The sequence below is a fragment of the Vigna umbellata genome, chromosome 1 (genome assembly GCF_029865625.1).
Source record: "Vigna umbellata cultivar VRB3 chromosome 1, Vumbellata_1.0, whole genome shotgun sequence".
Lineage (NCBI taxonomy): Eukaryota > Viridiplantae > Streptophyta > Magnoliopsida > Fabales > Fabaceae > Vigna > Vigna umbellata.
The window spans coordinates 13389233-13408595 of NC_142165.1; the positions used below are offsets into that span (position 1 = coordinate 13389233).

Below are 19363 nucleotides of genomic sequence, written 5' to 3' on the forward strand. Positions count from 1 at the left end.
AATTTTTCTCCAAACCCTATTTTCTCGCACATAATCATTTTCCCCAACCCTATCTTTTCCCTTTGAACCCCACCCTCCCTCGCGCGCTTCTCTTAGAGATTGAGAGACCATCAAATCCAACGATTCCTTGCTTGGACTCATGTGCAGACGGTTGGAATGGCAGTGGTGAGGGATGCGAAGGAAGGAGAGGAATCCGATGGTCTGAGAGGCGTTCTACTTTTTTGAGGAACAGATCCTCCAAGACGCGAAAAGCACCATAGAAGAAAACGGCGGCGATACCAAATTTGTTCTGATTTAGGGTTTATCTTATCACACAATCCAAAGTTGCGCTCACCACCACTGGTTTCGATTCTACACCTTCTCGAAAAGCCCTTGAAGCATTGGCGTCGTCTTCGTCGTGGTCTCTCTTACTCACACTAGAGTCACTCTTTGTTCTCTATCGCTCGTATCGCGCTGTGTGTCGAAGGAGATTGGATTTGGTCATTGACTTCTGAACGCGGTGAGAAATCGAAGGTTGGAGTGAGTTTTGATAGTTATATTGAACCAACTTTGCTCTTTATTCTTTAAAGTTTAAAATTTGCAATTTCAGAAACCCTAGGTTGGTTTGTTCGAATCAGTTCGAGGTCCAATCACCCTCTGCACCAGGTAATTATGAATTGGTTAGAATTGGGTTAGTTTTAATTGAATGTATACTATTAGGAGAGGACATGTTGTTAATCCCATCACTATTGTTCAAATGGAGTGCCCCTTTGGACTCGTGACATTGAGGAGGAGATAGTTCCTCTCTGTAGGTAAGTTCAACTTCTTCTCCATAAACAACAAAATCAGTTATGTTTTGAGGAATCATTAATTGAGAAAATTGATATGCAGAAACTTGAGCTTCTTGGTCTTTCTGAGGATCAGAAGCGGCTCGTAACTATGTGGACCTCATTTGTTAAGAAACATTGGTAAGTTGTTCTTGTTTTGATTCAAGTCGTTTACTTCTTCTTGGATTTGAACTTGTTGCTTTTGGATTTCTACTTTCTGCTATCTGTAATTAATTTTGTTCTTGTGACAGTGTGCTGGTAGATGGCCATATGAATTGACATACGAAGCTCCCTGGTATAATAATTATTAATATTCTTCATCTTTGATTATGTGTTCATCAAAACGCAAATACTTGAACGAAAGGAATGATTTTCCACATCAAAAAGACTTTACTTAAAAAGAAAATTTTAAGACGAATCTGATGATCTGTTTTTACTCTTTGAATCGATAGAATATCTTATCTTATTCCTTATCTTCAAATCAAAATTATATTCTAATATATTGTTTCCATTTGATCTGTATATTAATTTTCTGCAATAGTTCCAACAACAATGTCTTGAATTTCTTGAAAAGTGTTCTCTTATCCCAATCAAAATCTCCAAATTGGGTTGCTCTTAATGCGTTTCAGAGACCTCGGAGAACAGTGGTACAACCTCCATCACCAATCCATTGTTTGGCCTCCTGCCCTATTGTAGAGAGGCCTTTCATGTCTGCATCCTGCATATATTATGAATATGTGTCAAAACGATGACATGTGATTGGAATATAGGCTGTAATTGTATTTCAAATACTAGAAAGAGGCTATTGCTAACCCTGATAACTGGAACAAAGAGCCCATTATCAGGATAATAATAAAGTTGGTGCAAGAAATATTTTAAAAAGGCACTTCTGCTTTCTGAAATATATTTCAAATTGCATAGGTTATTTGAGTGTATACTTTATTATACAACATCCATTTAAATTCCTCAAATGATGATTACACAGTAAAGCTTGGGGGCATCATGACATTTTTCCTTAAGTATAGTATTTGTTGCTCTGTTTTCTTGATAGAGTTTTCTAGCCGTTGTCCATATGACTTTTTAACTGAATTTATTTAAATGAGTCAAATTGATTTCGAAACGTCATTTGCTCTTTACAGGCAAGATATTAAATGCATTCCAGCGGTTGGTGTATTATCAGGTGCTGTTTTTTCTTTTCTGGCTGCATGATTATTTCAATCATAAATCATGGTTTATAAATAAGTAATTTGTCTAGGAATTTGATTTCATTTTAGTAGGTGCCAATCAGTTTGATGACTCTCTGTCTTTGTTGCCGAGAAGGATGATACCAGAGAATTAAAGATATCACAAAATATTTAATTGAAATAATAAAAAAAGTGATAACATCCATAAAGAATAGAAAAAAAGGAGAGGCAAAGGTGTAGCATGGAGGAGATACATAGCTCAAAAAATGATGATAGGATGGTATTATGGATCAAATCAATACCGGAAGACTTCTATAATTATGCCAAAAAATGCATTTTAAATTAAAGTTTTATGGTCACAAACATATCCACAAGTCTTCTATGTTTCTTCTACTTTCACAACATGTCAATAAAAAGTTGAATGCTTAATATCTATTATAAGTTTTCACATTTAATAAACTAGAAAATCACATGTAAGGCCAGTTAAATTTGATAGTGAAATTTTATAGTTGATAATTAATTGCAAAAGTAAGTCAGAATAAAATATATAAAGTACTACTGGTAGACACAGAATTCAAAGAAATCCACTCATGTGATATTTGATAATTTATCATGTGAATAATGTTTTAAATATTTTAAAAACCCTACAACTTTTTTGTCAAATAGCTTTGATTACCTTTACTTAATTTAATTAAACTAAATTTGTTATATATGTAAGTAAATTTTTCATTTAAGTATTGTATCCTTTATAGTATAGATGAACTATATTTCTACATGAATGAGTGAAACAATAGTCATTTAAGATATTCTATTATAATATCGTAATTGTGTGGAAAATGGGAATGTGGTAAGAGTAAATGGGTGGTAAAGTGGATAGATGTATGTGATTATTTTATCCGTTAAAAGTAGGTGATTTTCAAGATAATATTCGTATCTTAGTCCCATCAAATGTAAAAGCTTCAAGCTTCAAGGTCTAAACTAGTTATGTTTTTACTGTTATAATTGCAGGTTCCTTTGTCTTTGTCATCGTGGCCAAAGTTGCATGCAACAAAAAAACCTGAAGATGATGCTCTACATGAATGAATATTTTCTCGTGTTTGGAAAACACAGGATGAACTGATACATATGAGAAATTAGGAAGAAGTTTTTCTGGGTTTTCATCCCAACCAAATGGAACTGAGGCAATTAGCTTAAGAGGAGTTTGAGGGGAGTGGACACTTAAGAAACCTCTAAAAAATTAGACATTGTTTCTTTTTTAGTAATATAATGAACATCTTAGTCATATTTTTTATATTTTAATTTAGTATTGAATATTTTTCTTTTTAATATATCAACAATTACTTGTATGAACATGTTAATATGTTGAACAATATAGTTTATTTTATATATAATATTCAGTTTTAGTTTATATTATTTTATTCTATGTTTGGTTAATAAAACTAATTTTATTATAATCTCATTTTATTACAATCAAAAACTAAAAAAAAATATGTACACATTTCCGGCGGTTTTTTGAAAAACCCCTGCTAGTTCCGGCGGTTTTACCAAAACCCCCGCTACTTCCGGCGGTTTTCCCAAAACCCTCGCTACTTCCGGCGGTTTTTCCAAAAACCCCCGCTACTTCCGGCGGTTTTTCCAAAAACCCCTGCTACTTCCGGCGGTTTTTCAAAACCCCCGCTAATTTCGGCGGTTTTTCAAAAAACCGCCGGTAATTACTTAGCGACGCAGCTTTTCCCAGCGGTTTTTCTAACCGCGGGTAACGTATTTTCCAGGGGTTAAAACCGCCGGAAACGGAAAAAATAACCCCCGGTAAAAATCTAAATTTTTGTAGTGATAGTGCTACATTTACTTCATCTCCACCTTTTGTGATTGTAACTAGCATAACTTTCAAGGTGAACTTTTTCACTTCAACCATAATAATACTACAATCATTCATTCATAATGTTCCAATTTTTCTTATCTCCAGTATTGTTACATACAGAACTAGTTCAACAGCATTGGCGGCAAGAATATACGGAGACAAATCTTTCTTGTATAATTGTAGTTTTATGGGTTATCAAGACCCTTTGTTTAATGCTAATGGACGCCATTACATTAACATTGAAGGCGAAATAGACTTCATTTTTGGTGATGCACGATTTTATTACAAGGTAAATTAAATTACTTAACTTTTATAAAAGTCTCCTATATCCATTAGAGATAAAATCAATTTATAATATAAATAAATATTTATAAAGTTAAATTAAATTTAAAATCTGTTACTATCGAGTAGGTTCGGCCGACCGGATATGCTTAGTCGCTACCGACTAGCTGGGACCGATTGTCCAATCGACCGACCGGGCCCGTAAGATTGATGGAAGTCGATCGACGTCAGGGTAGTATTTGCGAACTCTCCAATTGGCTAGAGACAGCCTTTGAATGACCATGAATGCATAATTAATGATGTAACGGTCAGTGTCGAACAGTTAAGGTAAGCATTGATCGTCATTAAGAGGTAAAGTAATGGATAATACTCTTTCAAACCATATAAATAACAATCGATTGACAAGGTAAGCTCTCTGTTCTTTGACTAATATTCGATAGACTTGCGAAGATAAGTTCTGACTTGAGCGTCGAAATGTTTTCTGCAGATCACCCCACTTTGATAGAGAGAGTAAGAGTCGGGAGGTAAGGCTAAAGCAAGGAGGGCCGATTGGGAGGAGAAACGATCCCGAGCAGTAGCAGCAGAAGTTTTTCTGGTCCTTTTCAGCAGCCTTTGTCACTGCTCAAACCATAAGTTTATCTGATGATGCGGGTAATTTTGTATTTGAAGGAGGTTCCATTAGGGAGAGCATGGAGTCATATTTCATAAAACATTTTTTTTCTGATATTGTGCGCCTCAAGGATAGAATGCTTGGATCGGCACCGGCAATGAGTAAGTTTAAATAAGTACATTTATTAAAAAGGATAATAAAATAGTATTGAAGTATTTATTTTATTTTACTTAAAAGAAATGAGTTGCATGATTTTATGTTTTTTAATTAAAAAATGTGCATTTCATTAACTCGTGATTAAATTGTTGCAGAAGACTTACTTATGTTGAAGTTGACTGTGAAAGATCAGGAGTTGATACTTCAAAGCGTGTTCCCTGGATAAAGAAACTAAGTTATTCAGATTTGCAAAATCTTCTTTTGCATCTTTTATCAACAATGATGGTTGGGTTAATAACTTACCAACAATATCCTAATAATTTATGTTATTTGTCCTAAACTAGGTTAGGATTTTTTTTTTATATATTTAGTACGATACTTTTTAAGTAATTTTTGTAACATCCTATAATCTCACACTTGATCATTCATAATTGATATATTGTAGCTTGTAGCATTACATTTAAGGTAACATCTCATAATCTCACACTTGATAATTCATAGTTTATATATATATTATATATATATATATATATATATATATATATATATATATATATATATATATATATATATATATATATATATATATATATATATTTAAACTCAAATTTCAACTACAAATTTATAAATATAACTCGAATTCTTTTACTCAATTCTTCTATCTCTCTCTTCATTAGCACTTTATTAGAACGAATTATACGATCATCGCACATACACAAACACAAACAAGTAAGGTGAGCTAACATGCAACAAATCATTTATAAAACATTCATAATTTACTTTGATACAGTCAACAAACGTCATATAATAATTATGTCAAACATCCTCATACCATCATACAACAATCGCACCATAGATACTCATCCCATCATACCACAATTCCTAATAGACACTCATCCCACAACACCCCATAAACACTCATCTCACAATACTCAATAGACACTCATTCCACAATACCCAATAGACACTCATTCGGGTGATACGTTGATGAGCGGTCACAGGAGTTTATGCACTTGTGATGACTTCTACTTCTTCTTACAAATACACTTCCAAAATACTCCATAGCATCCACAAGGTTAGTCCTCAACACTATGTCCAAAATCGGCACATAGACCAGGACCTCCTGCCCCTCTCACTACATAATTCATCCTTCTCTACTTGAGACTGGATGATTATTAGAGTATCAGGATAATCTCCAACAACAGGACCCTCAACATCAACATATACACAAATACCATATCATTACAGGATCTCTCCACGAGACTCATACTATGCTCATATTCCTCAACTCATATTATACCATTACAAAATCTTCCCATAATATTAGTATCATGTTCAGATGCATAAATTCAAATTCAATATAATAAAATACAATCATCACCGAAATACGAATCAAATTCACCATAAACGCCAGTATATATGACTAGTCACAACTTACTGGATTTGACCAAGGCTGCTCTATGATCAGTGATGTACTAACTCCGGTTTTTAAGATTCCTCTATCCTACCATCACCATTATAATTCATAATTCCATATCTACCACAATAACATGAATTCATCAGAAATTTTCATTCCAAAAAGATATATTGCACAATAATTTAACAGTCATAATTTGTTCAACAAGATTTAAGTTAAAAACTTGTCGAGTAGACTTCCAGGAAAGAGAGGTGCGTCACAATGGACAACTTAAGTACCAAGTCTTTCCTTAGCCAAAGTGTTCCTCAACTAGTTTTAACAAATTTCTTATTTACAAATTCAAAACAACAACATATAATATTAACACAGAAATTCAATATAGATAGATGTACATTAAGCACATATGTTTTTCATTAACAGTATTCACACAAAATTTCAAAATAGTAACAAAACAATACTATATCATAATATAAAAGCTTAGAAAGGTTAATTCCCCTACCTCTATTCCAAACTTAATCTCTTGCTCAAAATTTGTTTCCTCGAAAACCCTCCAGAACCTATACTCTTCTTGCAACTAAAAATTTCTTCCTAACTCTTTCTTCTTTATTTCTCAAGTTCTCACTTGATTCTTCCTCTCTTTGTGTAGAATAACCTCCCCTCTCATGGCTATTTATAGCCCAAAAATTTTACTATTTAACAATGTTTTAATATTATTTATTATTTTAATATTATCTTATTATATTAATATTTTAATCACCACTTGGCATATTTGATCCCTCAATAATGCCTTCAAACGACCAATATTTTAATTTTAGGTAGAAAAGAGCTTGAATTCATATTCTTGAAATCACCACAATTTTCTACCATTTAAGCTACCAAAATTTCTATATTTAACTTATTAATTATATTTTCCATTCACTAAAGAAATTTATTACTACTAGTAATAAAATTGTTACAATTAAAATAAATATTTTTCATGGATCTTACAATTTTAATATCCTTAATAACTAAGAAAAATGAAGAAAGTCAACAAATGAGAAAGAAAGGAAGAGCATTATGAATTGTTTACTTTTTCAATATGATTTGAGTTTACTTCCCGTTCCAATCTGAGGCTAATAATAAACATCATTATTATGACTACATTTAAATTGGTTACCCTTGTAATAAACAAGATTAGTAATCTAGTAAAAAAAAAAGACAAAATTAATCTTTTCCCCTACAACATACTTTTTTACCAAAACTGTGTTATTAATGTTAGAGATTTTATATCAATTAAAAATTAAATAAACTTATAATATATAGCAAAGATAATCATCTTCTTACCCGTTGATTATGTGAAAATCTATCATATAATTTATTATTATTGGATTATCAGTCTTGTTATGTTTCAAAACGAGAAATAGACTTAATTACTTACTTAATATTAAGTAGTTCGAGTTTCATCTCAAAATTATAAAAATTTTATAAATCAAGTTCTTAAATTAACATAAAGGGAGTTAATTTAGCGCTTACGTGAAGTGAATAGACAATTTTTTTTTTCTCAACATAAAGTAAATACACATTTTACTGCAATATAATAATAATAATAATAATAATAGTAATATAATAATAATAATATTAATAATATTAAGAATAATAATAATAATAATAATAATAATAATAACCCTGCCCATACTAGTGGTGATTTAGGAAAAGATAAAAATTAGGTCTCTGCTATATACAAAACAAGACTTGAAGTCAAACTTTCTCAATCTTTATGTTCATATGTTAATGTGATTCTCCAAGGGCATTGATTAATTAATTTCATGACCATCTTTGGTCAACAATTGCAGTATCTACTTTTTTATTTATTTTTTTATAGACATAATCAATTATAGATACATATCAATATCATTTATGTTCTCTTGCAATTGCAATTTTACTTAGTTCATTTCGATATTTTTTTTCTTCATCTATTAATTTGTTATAAATATTTATATAATATATAATAATAAATATTTATATAATATATAATAATGTAATTGAAATTTAAATAGGCAAAAACATTATAGAAATTCAACTTGGGCAGGACATTATTAAACTAGTTAAAGATACGCCAACCTTTACCAAAATTAAGATGTCATGTCACTGTATATGGAAGCTTCATCAAAGTAATTTTCTCGGTAAAGATAAACTACTGCCGTGTACTTGTAGGACTCTAAATTCAAATGCCGATATACTAATTAAAATTGAGTTTTCTATGTATAAATGGCCAGTTAATATACACAAAGGTCATGGCAATTTAATTACAAATTATTAAATGAGTTATTTAAAAATACATTAATGATAATTTTTTATTAATTGATAGTGTACAAAAATCACATTATGATACATATAAAAAAAATCCATATATGTTTAATATAATTTTTCATTGCATATTATACTTTATGAAAAAGAACTTTAATGATTATGAGTCTCAAATATTTGTGAGTATGAGTAATATTATAAATAGATATTAAAATATTTCATTATCTATAAATAATAAATATATGTGAATATCAACTATCTAATATAAATTTTATTAATACATAATATATTTTTATCATCTTACTTTCTCTCCCCTCTATGATTTCCTTAATTTAAGATATTCACCGAAATGGTAATTTCAAATTCGGTTAAATATAGTAACTTTACATTAAATATAGGACTAATTTTTCTACTAAAGTACAACCATAATGATACATTTCACATCTATAGTTTAATCTCTATTTAAAATAGATACTTAAATGAATTTTTATTGCTTAAAAATAGTGCACCTATAAGAACATTTTTTCTTTTTACTTCTAAATATCCTATACCTATAAATCTCCAAATAAAATTTTGACTTGAATAAAAATAAGTATACAAATAAAAAATGTAAATTTGTATTTTTTTACATCGAATACAATAATATTCAATATAAAAATCACTCTTCATAAAACATAATGTGCATATGTCAACATAATAAAAATAAATATGGAAAATTTTTTATTTCAGTATACAATAATTTTATATTTATTAATCTGTTCTTTATAATAGAAAGTATTTTAATATTTTTATAGAACACAACTTGTAAGCGGTTCTTTTATTGGTCAAAAATACTGTTAGTTCAACTATTTCACTAAAATAAAATTGTGTGTATTATCAAAGACATAATTTCTTGATAATTTAAAATTATTGATAACTAAAACTTCGTTGGTAAAATTGTCAATAAATTTTATTATGAATAGCCGAAGCGTAAACGGTTATATACCTTGGTCACCATCCAACCCGTGGTAGAACAACTATATTGCATCGGTTCAGACAAAACCGAAGCCTATACACCCCCTGCTGCTGCTCAGTCTGAGAACTCTGAAAAGGGTCTGAGAAGTCTGGCAACTACCTACTGCCTCGGTTTGCTACAAAACCGGTACCTAAAGCCCTCCCTACTGCTTCGGTTAGGATGAAACCGAAGCCTATACACCTCTGCTTTTCACCTGAAAGGACCTGAAGAGTCACCATCAGCTTCGATCTCCTCTCCTCTTTTTCTTCTTCTTATTTCCACTCATATTTTTAATATATAAAAAATCACACTATTCTTGGCACACAATTCATCATTCTATTTATCAACAAATTTACCATAAAAAATATGTAAAAAATCAGAATTATAGGTTATTGACAGATTTTATTGACAGTTTTTTCAATTACCAACAAAAACATTTTTAATAATTTAAATTATAAAATTCATTAATAATTTTGAGTTTATCTGAGAATTTATTTTCATCGATAAAAATCCATCTATAATTATGAAATTCTTTATAATATCTATTTAAGTGAGAGAGAGAAAAAAATATTCCTTTCAAAAATTATAACCATATAATCCACCATGTTTTAACGTCATCAATTATCTTTTAAGAATAATCTCCTCTAAAAAAATTATCTTCATCTAATTAACTAAAATTTCAAATCAAAGGTTACATGTATCAAATTCTTCAAATTTGATTTGAAATCAGATATTTTTATTATAATTTATGAAATGCTATTATCACATGCCAAAAAGTCAAATTGAAATAATATTTAAGATCTTTTAATAAGTTAGTTTGATCTTTTTAATGTGCAATAGAAAATCATGGTAAAATTGTTTTTCTTTTCCATGAATTTGGTATAGTTGATCACAAAACCTTTCCTTTCTTTCTTCCTACATCTGCAAATCAATAAAATCAATAAATACAAAAACATCCACACCATTATAAAGTCAACTACGTACAACAATACACTTACATCCTAAACAACATCTTCGTCAGCAAGTTAACATATATGCTAGCATCCTAGTTTTAACCAAACGCTTATATCTACCAGTTCTCTTTATTCATTGAAGAACCCTAAACTGAATCGTACCACTTGAGCCAACCCTTGATAGAAAGTCAAATTCTGAATTAATCACATTTTAATAAGCATATGGAAAACAATGACAAGTGGTTTAATTTGACTGTTTAAAAAAATGGCATAAACCCTTGTGTTTATGGTATAAATATGTGATACGAAATCCTCCATTCCATCAACGGTGATGATGGTAACTTGGAAGATGGAAAAGAGAGTGTTTGCAGATGCAAGAATGATGTTGATGATGTGTGGGATTGTGGTGATGGTGATGGCGATGGGGAAGTTGCCATTGATTTCAGCACAATTTGAATGTGGTAATGTGTGGGGAGTTTATATGCAATGTGATCGATACGTCCGACGGGAAGGGCCAACGGTTCAACCATCTTCCCAATGCTGCAATGCACTGCGAGGCTCTAATGTCACCTGTCTCTGCCCATATTTTGCACAATATGAGGATACCTACAGCATGGACAAAGTCATCTATGTCCTCAATTACTGTGGAACGCCACTTGCTTCTGGAACCAAGTGTGGAAGTAAGTTCTTATTATTATTTTGCTTTTTATGTATTTTTTAAATAAAATAAAATCACTTAAGACATTATAATAAACTTTAACATCTTAACTAGCTAACATTTTAAATTTCAACCATTATTTATCATCACATAAAATTATATATATATAAATTCATATGTTCATGTGTTAGCTTAAACTTTTCTCCATACAAATTTATATTTTTATTAAAATAATATAATTTAAAAAAAATAAAATGGAAATATATTTGGAAGATTAATGATTATTTTGGAGTTCAGATATTATTAGTTATTGTTAAATATTGGATAAGTATGTACTTTATTGCATAATAAAATTGCTTTAATTTAATGAAAGATAAAATAGTTTTATTGCAAGATGATATCACAAACAATTTTAAAAAATGCTGTATTTTCTTTTCTTCTATAAAATGTTAGGATATGAAAAATAAAACGTAACAAAATATTTAATATATAAAAAAGAAAATAATGCATGAATTAAAATAAAGTGTAACAAAAAAATATATGTTATTAATTTACTTTTCGTGTAAATTTTTCTACGTGACATCTTTATTAAGATTTTTTATGTAAGTTTTACTTCCATATAATAATCTTATAATACTTAAATTTTAATAACTTTTACATTTAGTTAATAATTTTTACTTTTATAATTCAAACTCTTATATATAAGACTATATCAACATATTTGAATATGTCATAAAATTCACTCATAATTTAATAGATATTTATTTACACTTCAACTTCTTAAAACTTAAAAATTAAATTATTTATTTTATTTTAGTATTATTATGTACGTGTTGTTCCTTCATATATTTTTAAGATAAAGTATTTGGTATTGAGATGACTAATACTATCAAACTGTGTTTTTCAGATTACACTGCTCCGTAGCTCCTCCTCGTCAGAGGGAGACACATGCATACATATATCTAAATAAATCAGCCAAACGTGGCCTTGCATGCATTGTCATGTTTTACTTATTTTGTTATTATTATAATATAAGACATCCAGTTCCAGTTCAATGTTAATTGATACAACAGGAACATGGGTTTTCTTTAGTAATGTCATTATCATTAAGTGGGAACGACTGCATCAATATAATATTTCTATTTATAATGTCTGAAGGAAATAAATAGTGTGACACTATCAAGTAGACTATATATTTTGAATATTTTTCTTTTCATTGCGTCTTTTCCTTGTAATCCATCCAATATTCTAATAAAATATTATATAAGAATGAGTAAATTTAACATTATTTAGAACATTACCATTTGACACTATTTTTATTTTGTTTTGTTTCATTATTTAACAAAGTTAGTCCACATAGAATATCACCAATTATGACAACATATAAATCCATATAGAAAGTTATGTTTCAACTTAAAACAAAATTATATTATCTTAATCAAAATTTAAAATCAAAAGATGTATGTTTTTAATTAAATTGGTGACATTTTAATCACTTTTATGAATCTGGGTAATCAGGGTATATTTAAAAGTTTTATGAAAATAAATCAATTTTTTTATATATAGCTTTATCACGAAAAATTGTCACTCGTCACTATCAATTATTTTTTGACTTTAACTAGTTTTAAACTGATGTTTATGCGCCGGTATTTATTTATATGTTTATTAAAAAACTTAGAAGTTCAGAAAAGAAATAAATGAATATTTTTTAGTTTATAATTAAATTTTGAATATAATTAATCTGAAAATGGATTTATAGATTTAGAAAGTTAATATGTTTATAAAAATATATATATAATACACTTTCTAAAAAATATAGAATAGACTCTCTTAAATATAAAAGGATTTGTAAAAATAAGTAAAACAAACTCTCTATAAAATATTTTTTTTTGAAGGGATTGGTCTAAGAATGTATGTTAAATTTGTCTAATCAATGCATTAACAATCTCGATTAATATGTGGTGTTAGACTCGTCTAATCATTATATAAACATACTCGTCTAATGTGTATTGTTAGACTTGTTTAATTCATATATGGACAAATTTGTCTTATAAATATTGAAAAATTGGTCTAATCAAATAATTGATAGAGTCATCTAATGTATATTAATAGGTTCATCTAATATATATGTATGAACAAACATTTCTAATTAATATTGTTAAACATAGTGTATGAACATACTCGTCTAAGTGAGTTGCGATCAGTATATGGACATACTTATCTAATGTGTATTTTTAGACTCATAATTAATGTACCTAATGACTCGTCTAATAGTTTTTACTATCCTTATCTAATTAGTATATGAACATACTCATCTAATGTGTATTCCTAAACTTGTATAGTATTTTTTTGCTATACTCATATAATCCGTGTATGAAGAAACTCGTCTAATATGTATTGCAAAATTTATCTAATCAGTGAACAAACAAACTTGTCTAATGTGTATTAATAGACTTTTTTAATTTATGTGTGAAATAACTTATCTAATGTATAATTTTAGTGTCGTCTAATCAATTTATGAATAACTTTCAAATATGTCTTTCTAGACCCATCTAATTAATACATCAATAAACTCTTCTAATATTTTTTGTTTAGTCATTTAATAAATGTATTCATAGGCTTATGTAATATTTTTTGGTATACTCGTTTAATCAACGTATGAAATGACTTGTTTAATATTTTTTGTTATATTCGTCTAATTTATATTGTTAGACTTGTATAATTTGTTTGATATATTTATCTAATCAGTGTATGGAAAGACTAATTTGATGTGTATTACTTTACTCGTCTACTCAATACATTAATAGACTATTCTAATATATATTGTTAAACCAATCTAATTAGTATATGGACACACTCATATAATATATGTTGTTAAACTCGTTTAACCAGTGTGTATTCAATCTCTTGTAATATATATTACAATTAGCTAAATAATCTAATTATATTTTACACTTACAGTAGTTTTTTTCCTAAACAGTCAGAAATGATTTTAAAAAGAAATTATATTTATAATTTAACTGCAATTCTAAAAAGCCGGCAATCAAAAGGTTTTCGAAACTTCAAAAAAATAAACTTATGATAAAATCTATTACTTTTGTAGTGTACTTGTAACATAACAATAATGTTAAACATAATAAAATTCACTAAGTTAATTTAATTTGAATTTCTTTGTAATGGTTATAAATGATGCACATTTACTATTATTCTTAAGTAAAATAATATTTTGTGAATTAACTTAATGAATATTATTATAATTTTCATTTAAAAATAAAAATCCACTATGATTACGTTTTCATATATTATATCACATTTAGACTTCCAATTTTGTCAAAGATATATATAATCAATGTGATTTATTATTTACCATCCTTTAGAGATAAAGAATAAATAATATATTAGTCGAATTGCTATATTATTTACTTATTTTTTTTTATTTTTCAGAAACGTCTTAATTACTTTGATATGGGTGAATCACCTTCTTTTAACAAAAAGCTATATGAAATGTAATGCCTAAACTTAAGTTTCAAATGTTATGTAATAACTTATAAAATGTAAACATCAACCAAATGCCCTTTGTACACATTAACTAAATATACATAAAGAGTTTCAGTTGTAGAAAAAGTGTTCATAATTGTTCATTTTTGTTCATTTTTATCATCAGTAATGAAATTTAGTATATAAGACAGGTTTATTTGAAATTATAGTAAATAAATTTAACAGAATATATACGATGTATTTTAAAATTATATTTAAATATTGACAGCAAATGTATATAACCATAAATTTCCAATTTATCTAAACTTGGTATGGATATTAATTGAATTAATATCAAAATTCAATTATTCTTAATATCTCACTTTATACACACAACCACATATTATTAATATAATCAAGTATTACAATTTTTTATCCTTTATTTACATTTTTTCAAATCTAATCCTTTCTTTAGATATTTTTTGAAAAAAAAAATACATTTGTTAAACTCATAACTAATTATAGAACTTATTTGTCTAACTTTTTACATTTCTTACTTCAACTGTTACTTTTTTTAAACAAAACTTAGCAACTTTTTGTAGTTGATGTTATTAATATCAGAATTAAAGTTTAGTTTTAATAATATATAATATAATAATTTAATGTAAATCTTAATTTTGTTATAGTTAATAACCTCTCATCTTTCATTTCTTTCCATCATTTTTATTTTCAGAATTCTCAAATGGAAAAGAAATAAATGCTATCAAATAGCTTATATGCTGGTGAAAACATTAATTAGTCTAATGGCTAATGGCTTTTGTCGTAATTGTGAGTGATGGAAGTGGATAGAAAAGACCTTAGTGTCTCCGAAGTGAGTTTATATATCAAATACCCAGCATTATGTTTTGCTAACACTAAAATTTTCATGGAGATGCTTCATGGAGCTCTCTTTTTTCCTCTTCTATTGTTTCTTTGCTGTTCTTGTGGCGGTGCAGCCATGGATTGTTCGGGGAACAAAATCGTTCACACCATTGTAGTTGATCAGCAAGGCAAAGGAGATTTCACAACAGTTCAAGCTGCTATTGATTCCATACAGGAAAACAACTACCAATGGGTCAAAATTCACGTAAATCCTGGCAAATACATGTAAGTTTGTAACGTTCTTCTTTCTTTAATACTTAAGTTAGCCTGTTTAAAATTAAGGTTGTTTATATCAGTAAGTTATATATATCAGTCACAGTAACTGTAGTGTTTCCTGTTTAAAATTAAGGTTGTTTATATCAGTAAGTTATATATATCAGTGACAGTAACTGTAGTGTTTTGTAACTGAACAGAGAGAAGGTTATAATATCGGAAGATAAAGCATGCATCTTTTTAGAAGGGCAGGGAAGAGAGGTAACCACCGTAACATCAAGTGGGCACCACCGCGTTGCTGGCACCCCCACCGTTGCATCAAGTAAATACAAAATAAACGACCACTTGGGTGCTACATTTGTTTGTGTTCCCTCCAATGTAATTGTTATCGGCATTACCTTCCAGAATTCGTATAATCTTGTCGGGTCAGAAACCATTGAACCTGCACCAGCAGCAGCCATATACGGTGACAAATCTGTGTTCATTAAGTGTGGTTTCGAAAGTTATCAAGATACTCTCTTTGATGCACATGGTCGTCATTATTTCAAAGATTGTTACGTTGAAGGTGAAGTTGACTTCATTTATGGCAACGGTCAATCTTACTATGAGGTTATATTATATAGAATGCCCTAATTTTTATATTTTTTTGAATTAAATGAAAGCAAGTATATACATTTATTGATTTTGATTTTTTTTTGACTTGTAGAATTGTATCATTAATGCGACGCTTGGAAAATCTCCTCCAGGTTTTGTAACAGCACAATCTCGAGGATCAGAAAAAGAAGAAAGTGGTTTTGTTTTCAGAGGAGGTTGTGTGATTGGAAATGGTGAAGTGAAGCTTGGAAGAGCTTATGGAGCTTATTCAAGAGTTATATTTTATGAAACATATTTATCTTCAGTTGTCTCCCCTCAAGGCTGGGATGCTTGGGGCTACACTGGCAAAGAGTGGGACTTCTTTCATCCTTCAAAATCGTCACCGTACATTTTTTATAATTATAAGATTGATCATTTTTGGTGTGAGAAACTGGTTTATTATAGCTTTGATGGTGCAGGTCTAGGTTTACTTATGGTGAGGTAGAGTGTAGTGGAGAAGGAGCAAACGCTAGCGGGCGCGTTAAGTGGGAGAAGAAGCTTACGAATTCGCAGTTGGAAGAGTTTTCTTTGTCATCGTTTATCAATCAAGATGGATGGCTTTCCTACTTACCAGTCAAATTTTAATTAGGATCTTAATGTTTAACTAGCTACTTATGAGTTTGGAAAATTTAAAACAAATTTAAAAGTGAGATCTAAAATAAATTTTAGAGTTTTTGAAACTTGAAGTAATTAGTATTAAGAATGAAGAGTTATATTCTGAGTCAATTTATGTATAGACTAATTTTAATTTATAAAAAGTAATTTAAATTTAGTTATCATTTGCTTATGTTAACATATCACATTGAATTTAATGGAGCACAGCTTAGCATCTTTAATATTGTTTCCTTACTTTGACTTTGTTTTTTCTCACCTTGAGATGTGAGAAAATTCGCACGTTATTGAAATTTTGAAATTTGGATTTGTTTCTAAGATATTTTAAAATTTTAAAATCAGAGTTGTTTATATATATATATATATATATATATATATGAGTTTATTATTAATAAAAGTAATATTGTAATAGGCTTGAATCTTAAAGAATTTAATCTTATGACTTCCATAAAAAGTTTGTTTTTATGAATAAAAGTATCGTATAAGGAACTTTTATTAAAGATGTGTTTTGTTTGTAATTAAAATATTATTTTAAATTAATTATTTAAGATTATTTATATAGATTATCGATTCATTGTCTAATGTAGATGTCATCTATATAATAATAAATCTATTAGTTTTTTACACTAGTTGTTAGAGATGACAATGTTTTCCATCGACGGTGTCTTGGAAAAAAGGAAACAATGACATCAACGACATGGGAGACAATGACATTGACAGCATGGAGGCAACAACTTTTTGGATGTCCCTCAAAAGATATAAAATACGTGGAATGAACTATAAAACAAGAATGAGATTAAGGATTTAGACATACTATAAGACATGTATTTGATTATTAATATTCGACTTCTACAACCAATTAAATGACTGCATACAGAACAGCAAAACAAAATGCATGCAAATTCATATTATCAGACTCTGCCTTAAAATTCTGCCACCATCTTTATCACTACCACACTCTATATATATATATATATATAACATTTGCACGTTATAGTTGTATAAACTAAATACCATAAAAATCAAAAGAAAAAGGAAAACGTGGTTGGTGGAGTATTTTGAATCTTGAAGACATACAGTAAATAGATAAACGTGCAGATGTATTAGTGAATACAAATTTATATTATCAGACTCTTCCTCACAATGTCTTTATCATTGCCACACTCTTATTCACTTAACTTATATTCGTTTTTTTAATCAAATGTACCACATCGGAGGGATTATAATAAAAATCAATGTTTATAAACTCGTATAAACTATCACTATTTGCTGAGCTAGGTCATGTTACCTTGTAACCCAAATGGGAGCATTAAGGTAATGGTATATGATGTGGGCTTGTACCAACATGGGTTGTGGAATGTATATATGAATAAAGCTCCCTTTTTATTATTATAAACTTTAACGTTAAAAATAATAATCCAAATTAATTTATGTAACTTGTAACTTTTAACTTGTAACATATAATTCCTAAATTATAACCACAAACTTGTAACCTCTAACATGTAACTTTTAACTTGTAACATATAATTCCTAAATTATAACCACAAACTTGTAACCTCTAACATGTAACTTTTAACTTGTAGTCTCTAATATGTAGTTGTAAACTGTAATCTGCAACTTGTAACTTGAACCTATAACCTGTAACTTGTAACAAGTGACCCTGTAAAATGAAACCTTCAACCTGTAACCTCTAACATTTATCTGGAAATTGTATTGTAACATGTAACCTGTAATATGTAACATGTGACATGAAACTTATAACATGTAACGTGTAACCTGTAACATGTAACATGTAACATGTAACATGTAACATGTAACATGTAACATGTAACATGTAACATGTAACATGTAACATGTAACATGTAACATGTAACATGTAACATGTAACATGTAACATGTAACCTGTAACATGTAACATGTAACATGTAACATGTAACTTGTAACTAATAACCTGTAACTTGTAATTTGTAAATTAAAACTTGTAACCTCTAACCTATAAGTTGTAACATGTAACTTGTATTATGTAACCTGTAACTTGTAACCTATAAAATGTATATGTAACTGTAACTTGTAACCTGTAACTTGTAAAAAGTAAATTATAACTAGTAAAATGTAACATGTGCCTTGTAACTTGTAACATGCATTTGTAGCTTGTAGCTTGTAGCTTGGAGCTTGGAGTTTGTAGCTTGTAAATTGTAACGTGTTTCTGTTACATGTAACCTGTAACTTGTAATTTGTAACCTGTAACCATTAATCTGTAACTTGTAACCTGTAATTTTAAATTTATAACCTATAACCGT

General features: G+C 28.8%; 2 protein-coding genes and 1 long non-coding RNA gene across 4 annotated transcripts; all 3 read left to right on the top strand.

Moving 5' to 3' along the window:
* On the top strand, nt 1–3336 carry LOC148204701 (uncharacterized). Of its 2 annotated transcripts, none has more exons than XR_015781427.1 (6): nt 1–513; nt 590–791; nt 871–947; nt 1058–1101; nt 1946–1986; nt 2999–3336. It is a non-coding gene; the product is annotated as an uncharacterized LOC148204701 (long non-coding RNA). The 2 variants fall into 2 exon arrangements; XR_015781426.1 differs by having other exon boundaries at nt 2–499.
* Nucleotides 3337–10857: 7521 nt separating this feature from the next.
* Nucleotides 10858–12423, top strand: LOC124833597 (uncharacterized). The gene is made up of 2 exons (XM_047308111.2): nt 10858–11229; nt 12115–12423. Exons 1-2 carry the CDS (start codon nt 10881–10883, stop codon nt 12129–12131), a joined length of 366 nt encoding a protein of 121 aa, XP_047164067.2. The 5' UTR covers nt 10858–10880; the 3' UTR covers nt 12132–12423.
* Nucleotides 12424–15613: 3190 nt separating this feature from the next.
* On the top strand, nt 15614–17036 carry LOC124819525 (putative pectinesterase 52). Its single transcript, XM_088109844.1, has 4 exons — nt 15614–15830; nt 16019–16427; nt 16525–16763; nt 16871–17036. Exons 1-4 carry the CDS (start codon nt 15616–15618, stop codon nt 17034–17036), a joined length of 1029 nt encoding a protein of 342 aa, XP_087965970.1. The 5' UTR covers nt 15614–15615.
* Nucleotides 17037–19363: the final 2327 nt, after the last annotated feature.

What these genes read in the sequence shown, in the direction of transcription:
- LOC124833597 (XM_047308111.2), top strand. Translation starts at nt 10,881, where the DNA reads ATGATGGTAACTTGGAAGATGGAAAAGAGAGTGTTTGCAGATGCAAGA.
- LOC124819525 (XM_088109844.1), top strand. Translation starts at nt 15,616, where the DNA reads ATGCTTCATGGAGCTCTCTTTTTTCCTCTTCTATTGTTTCTTTGCTGT. An exon ending in GTAAATCCTGGCAAATACAT is followed by an intron (nt 15,831 to 16,018) that starts GTAAGTTTGTAA and finishes GTAACTGAACAG; the next exon opens with AGAGAAGGTTATAATATCGG. An exon ending in ACGGTCAATCTTACTATGAG is followed by an intron (nt 16,428 to 16,524) that starts GTTATATTATAT and finishes TTTGACTTGTAG; the next exon opens with AATTGTATCATTAATGCGAC.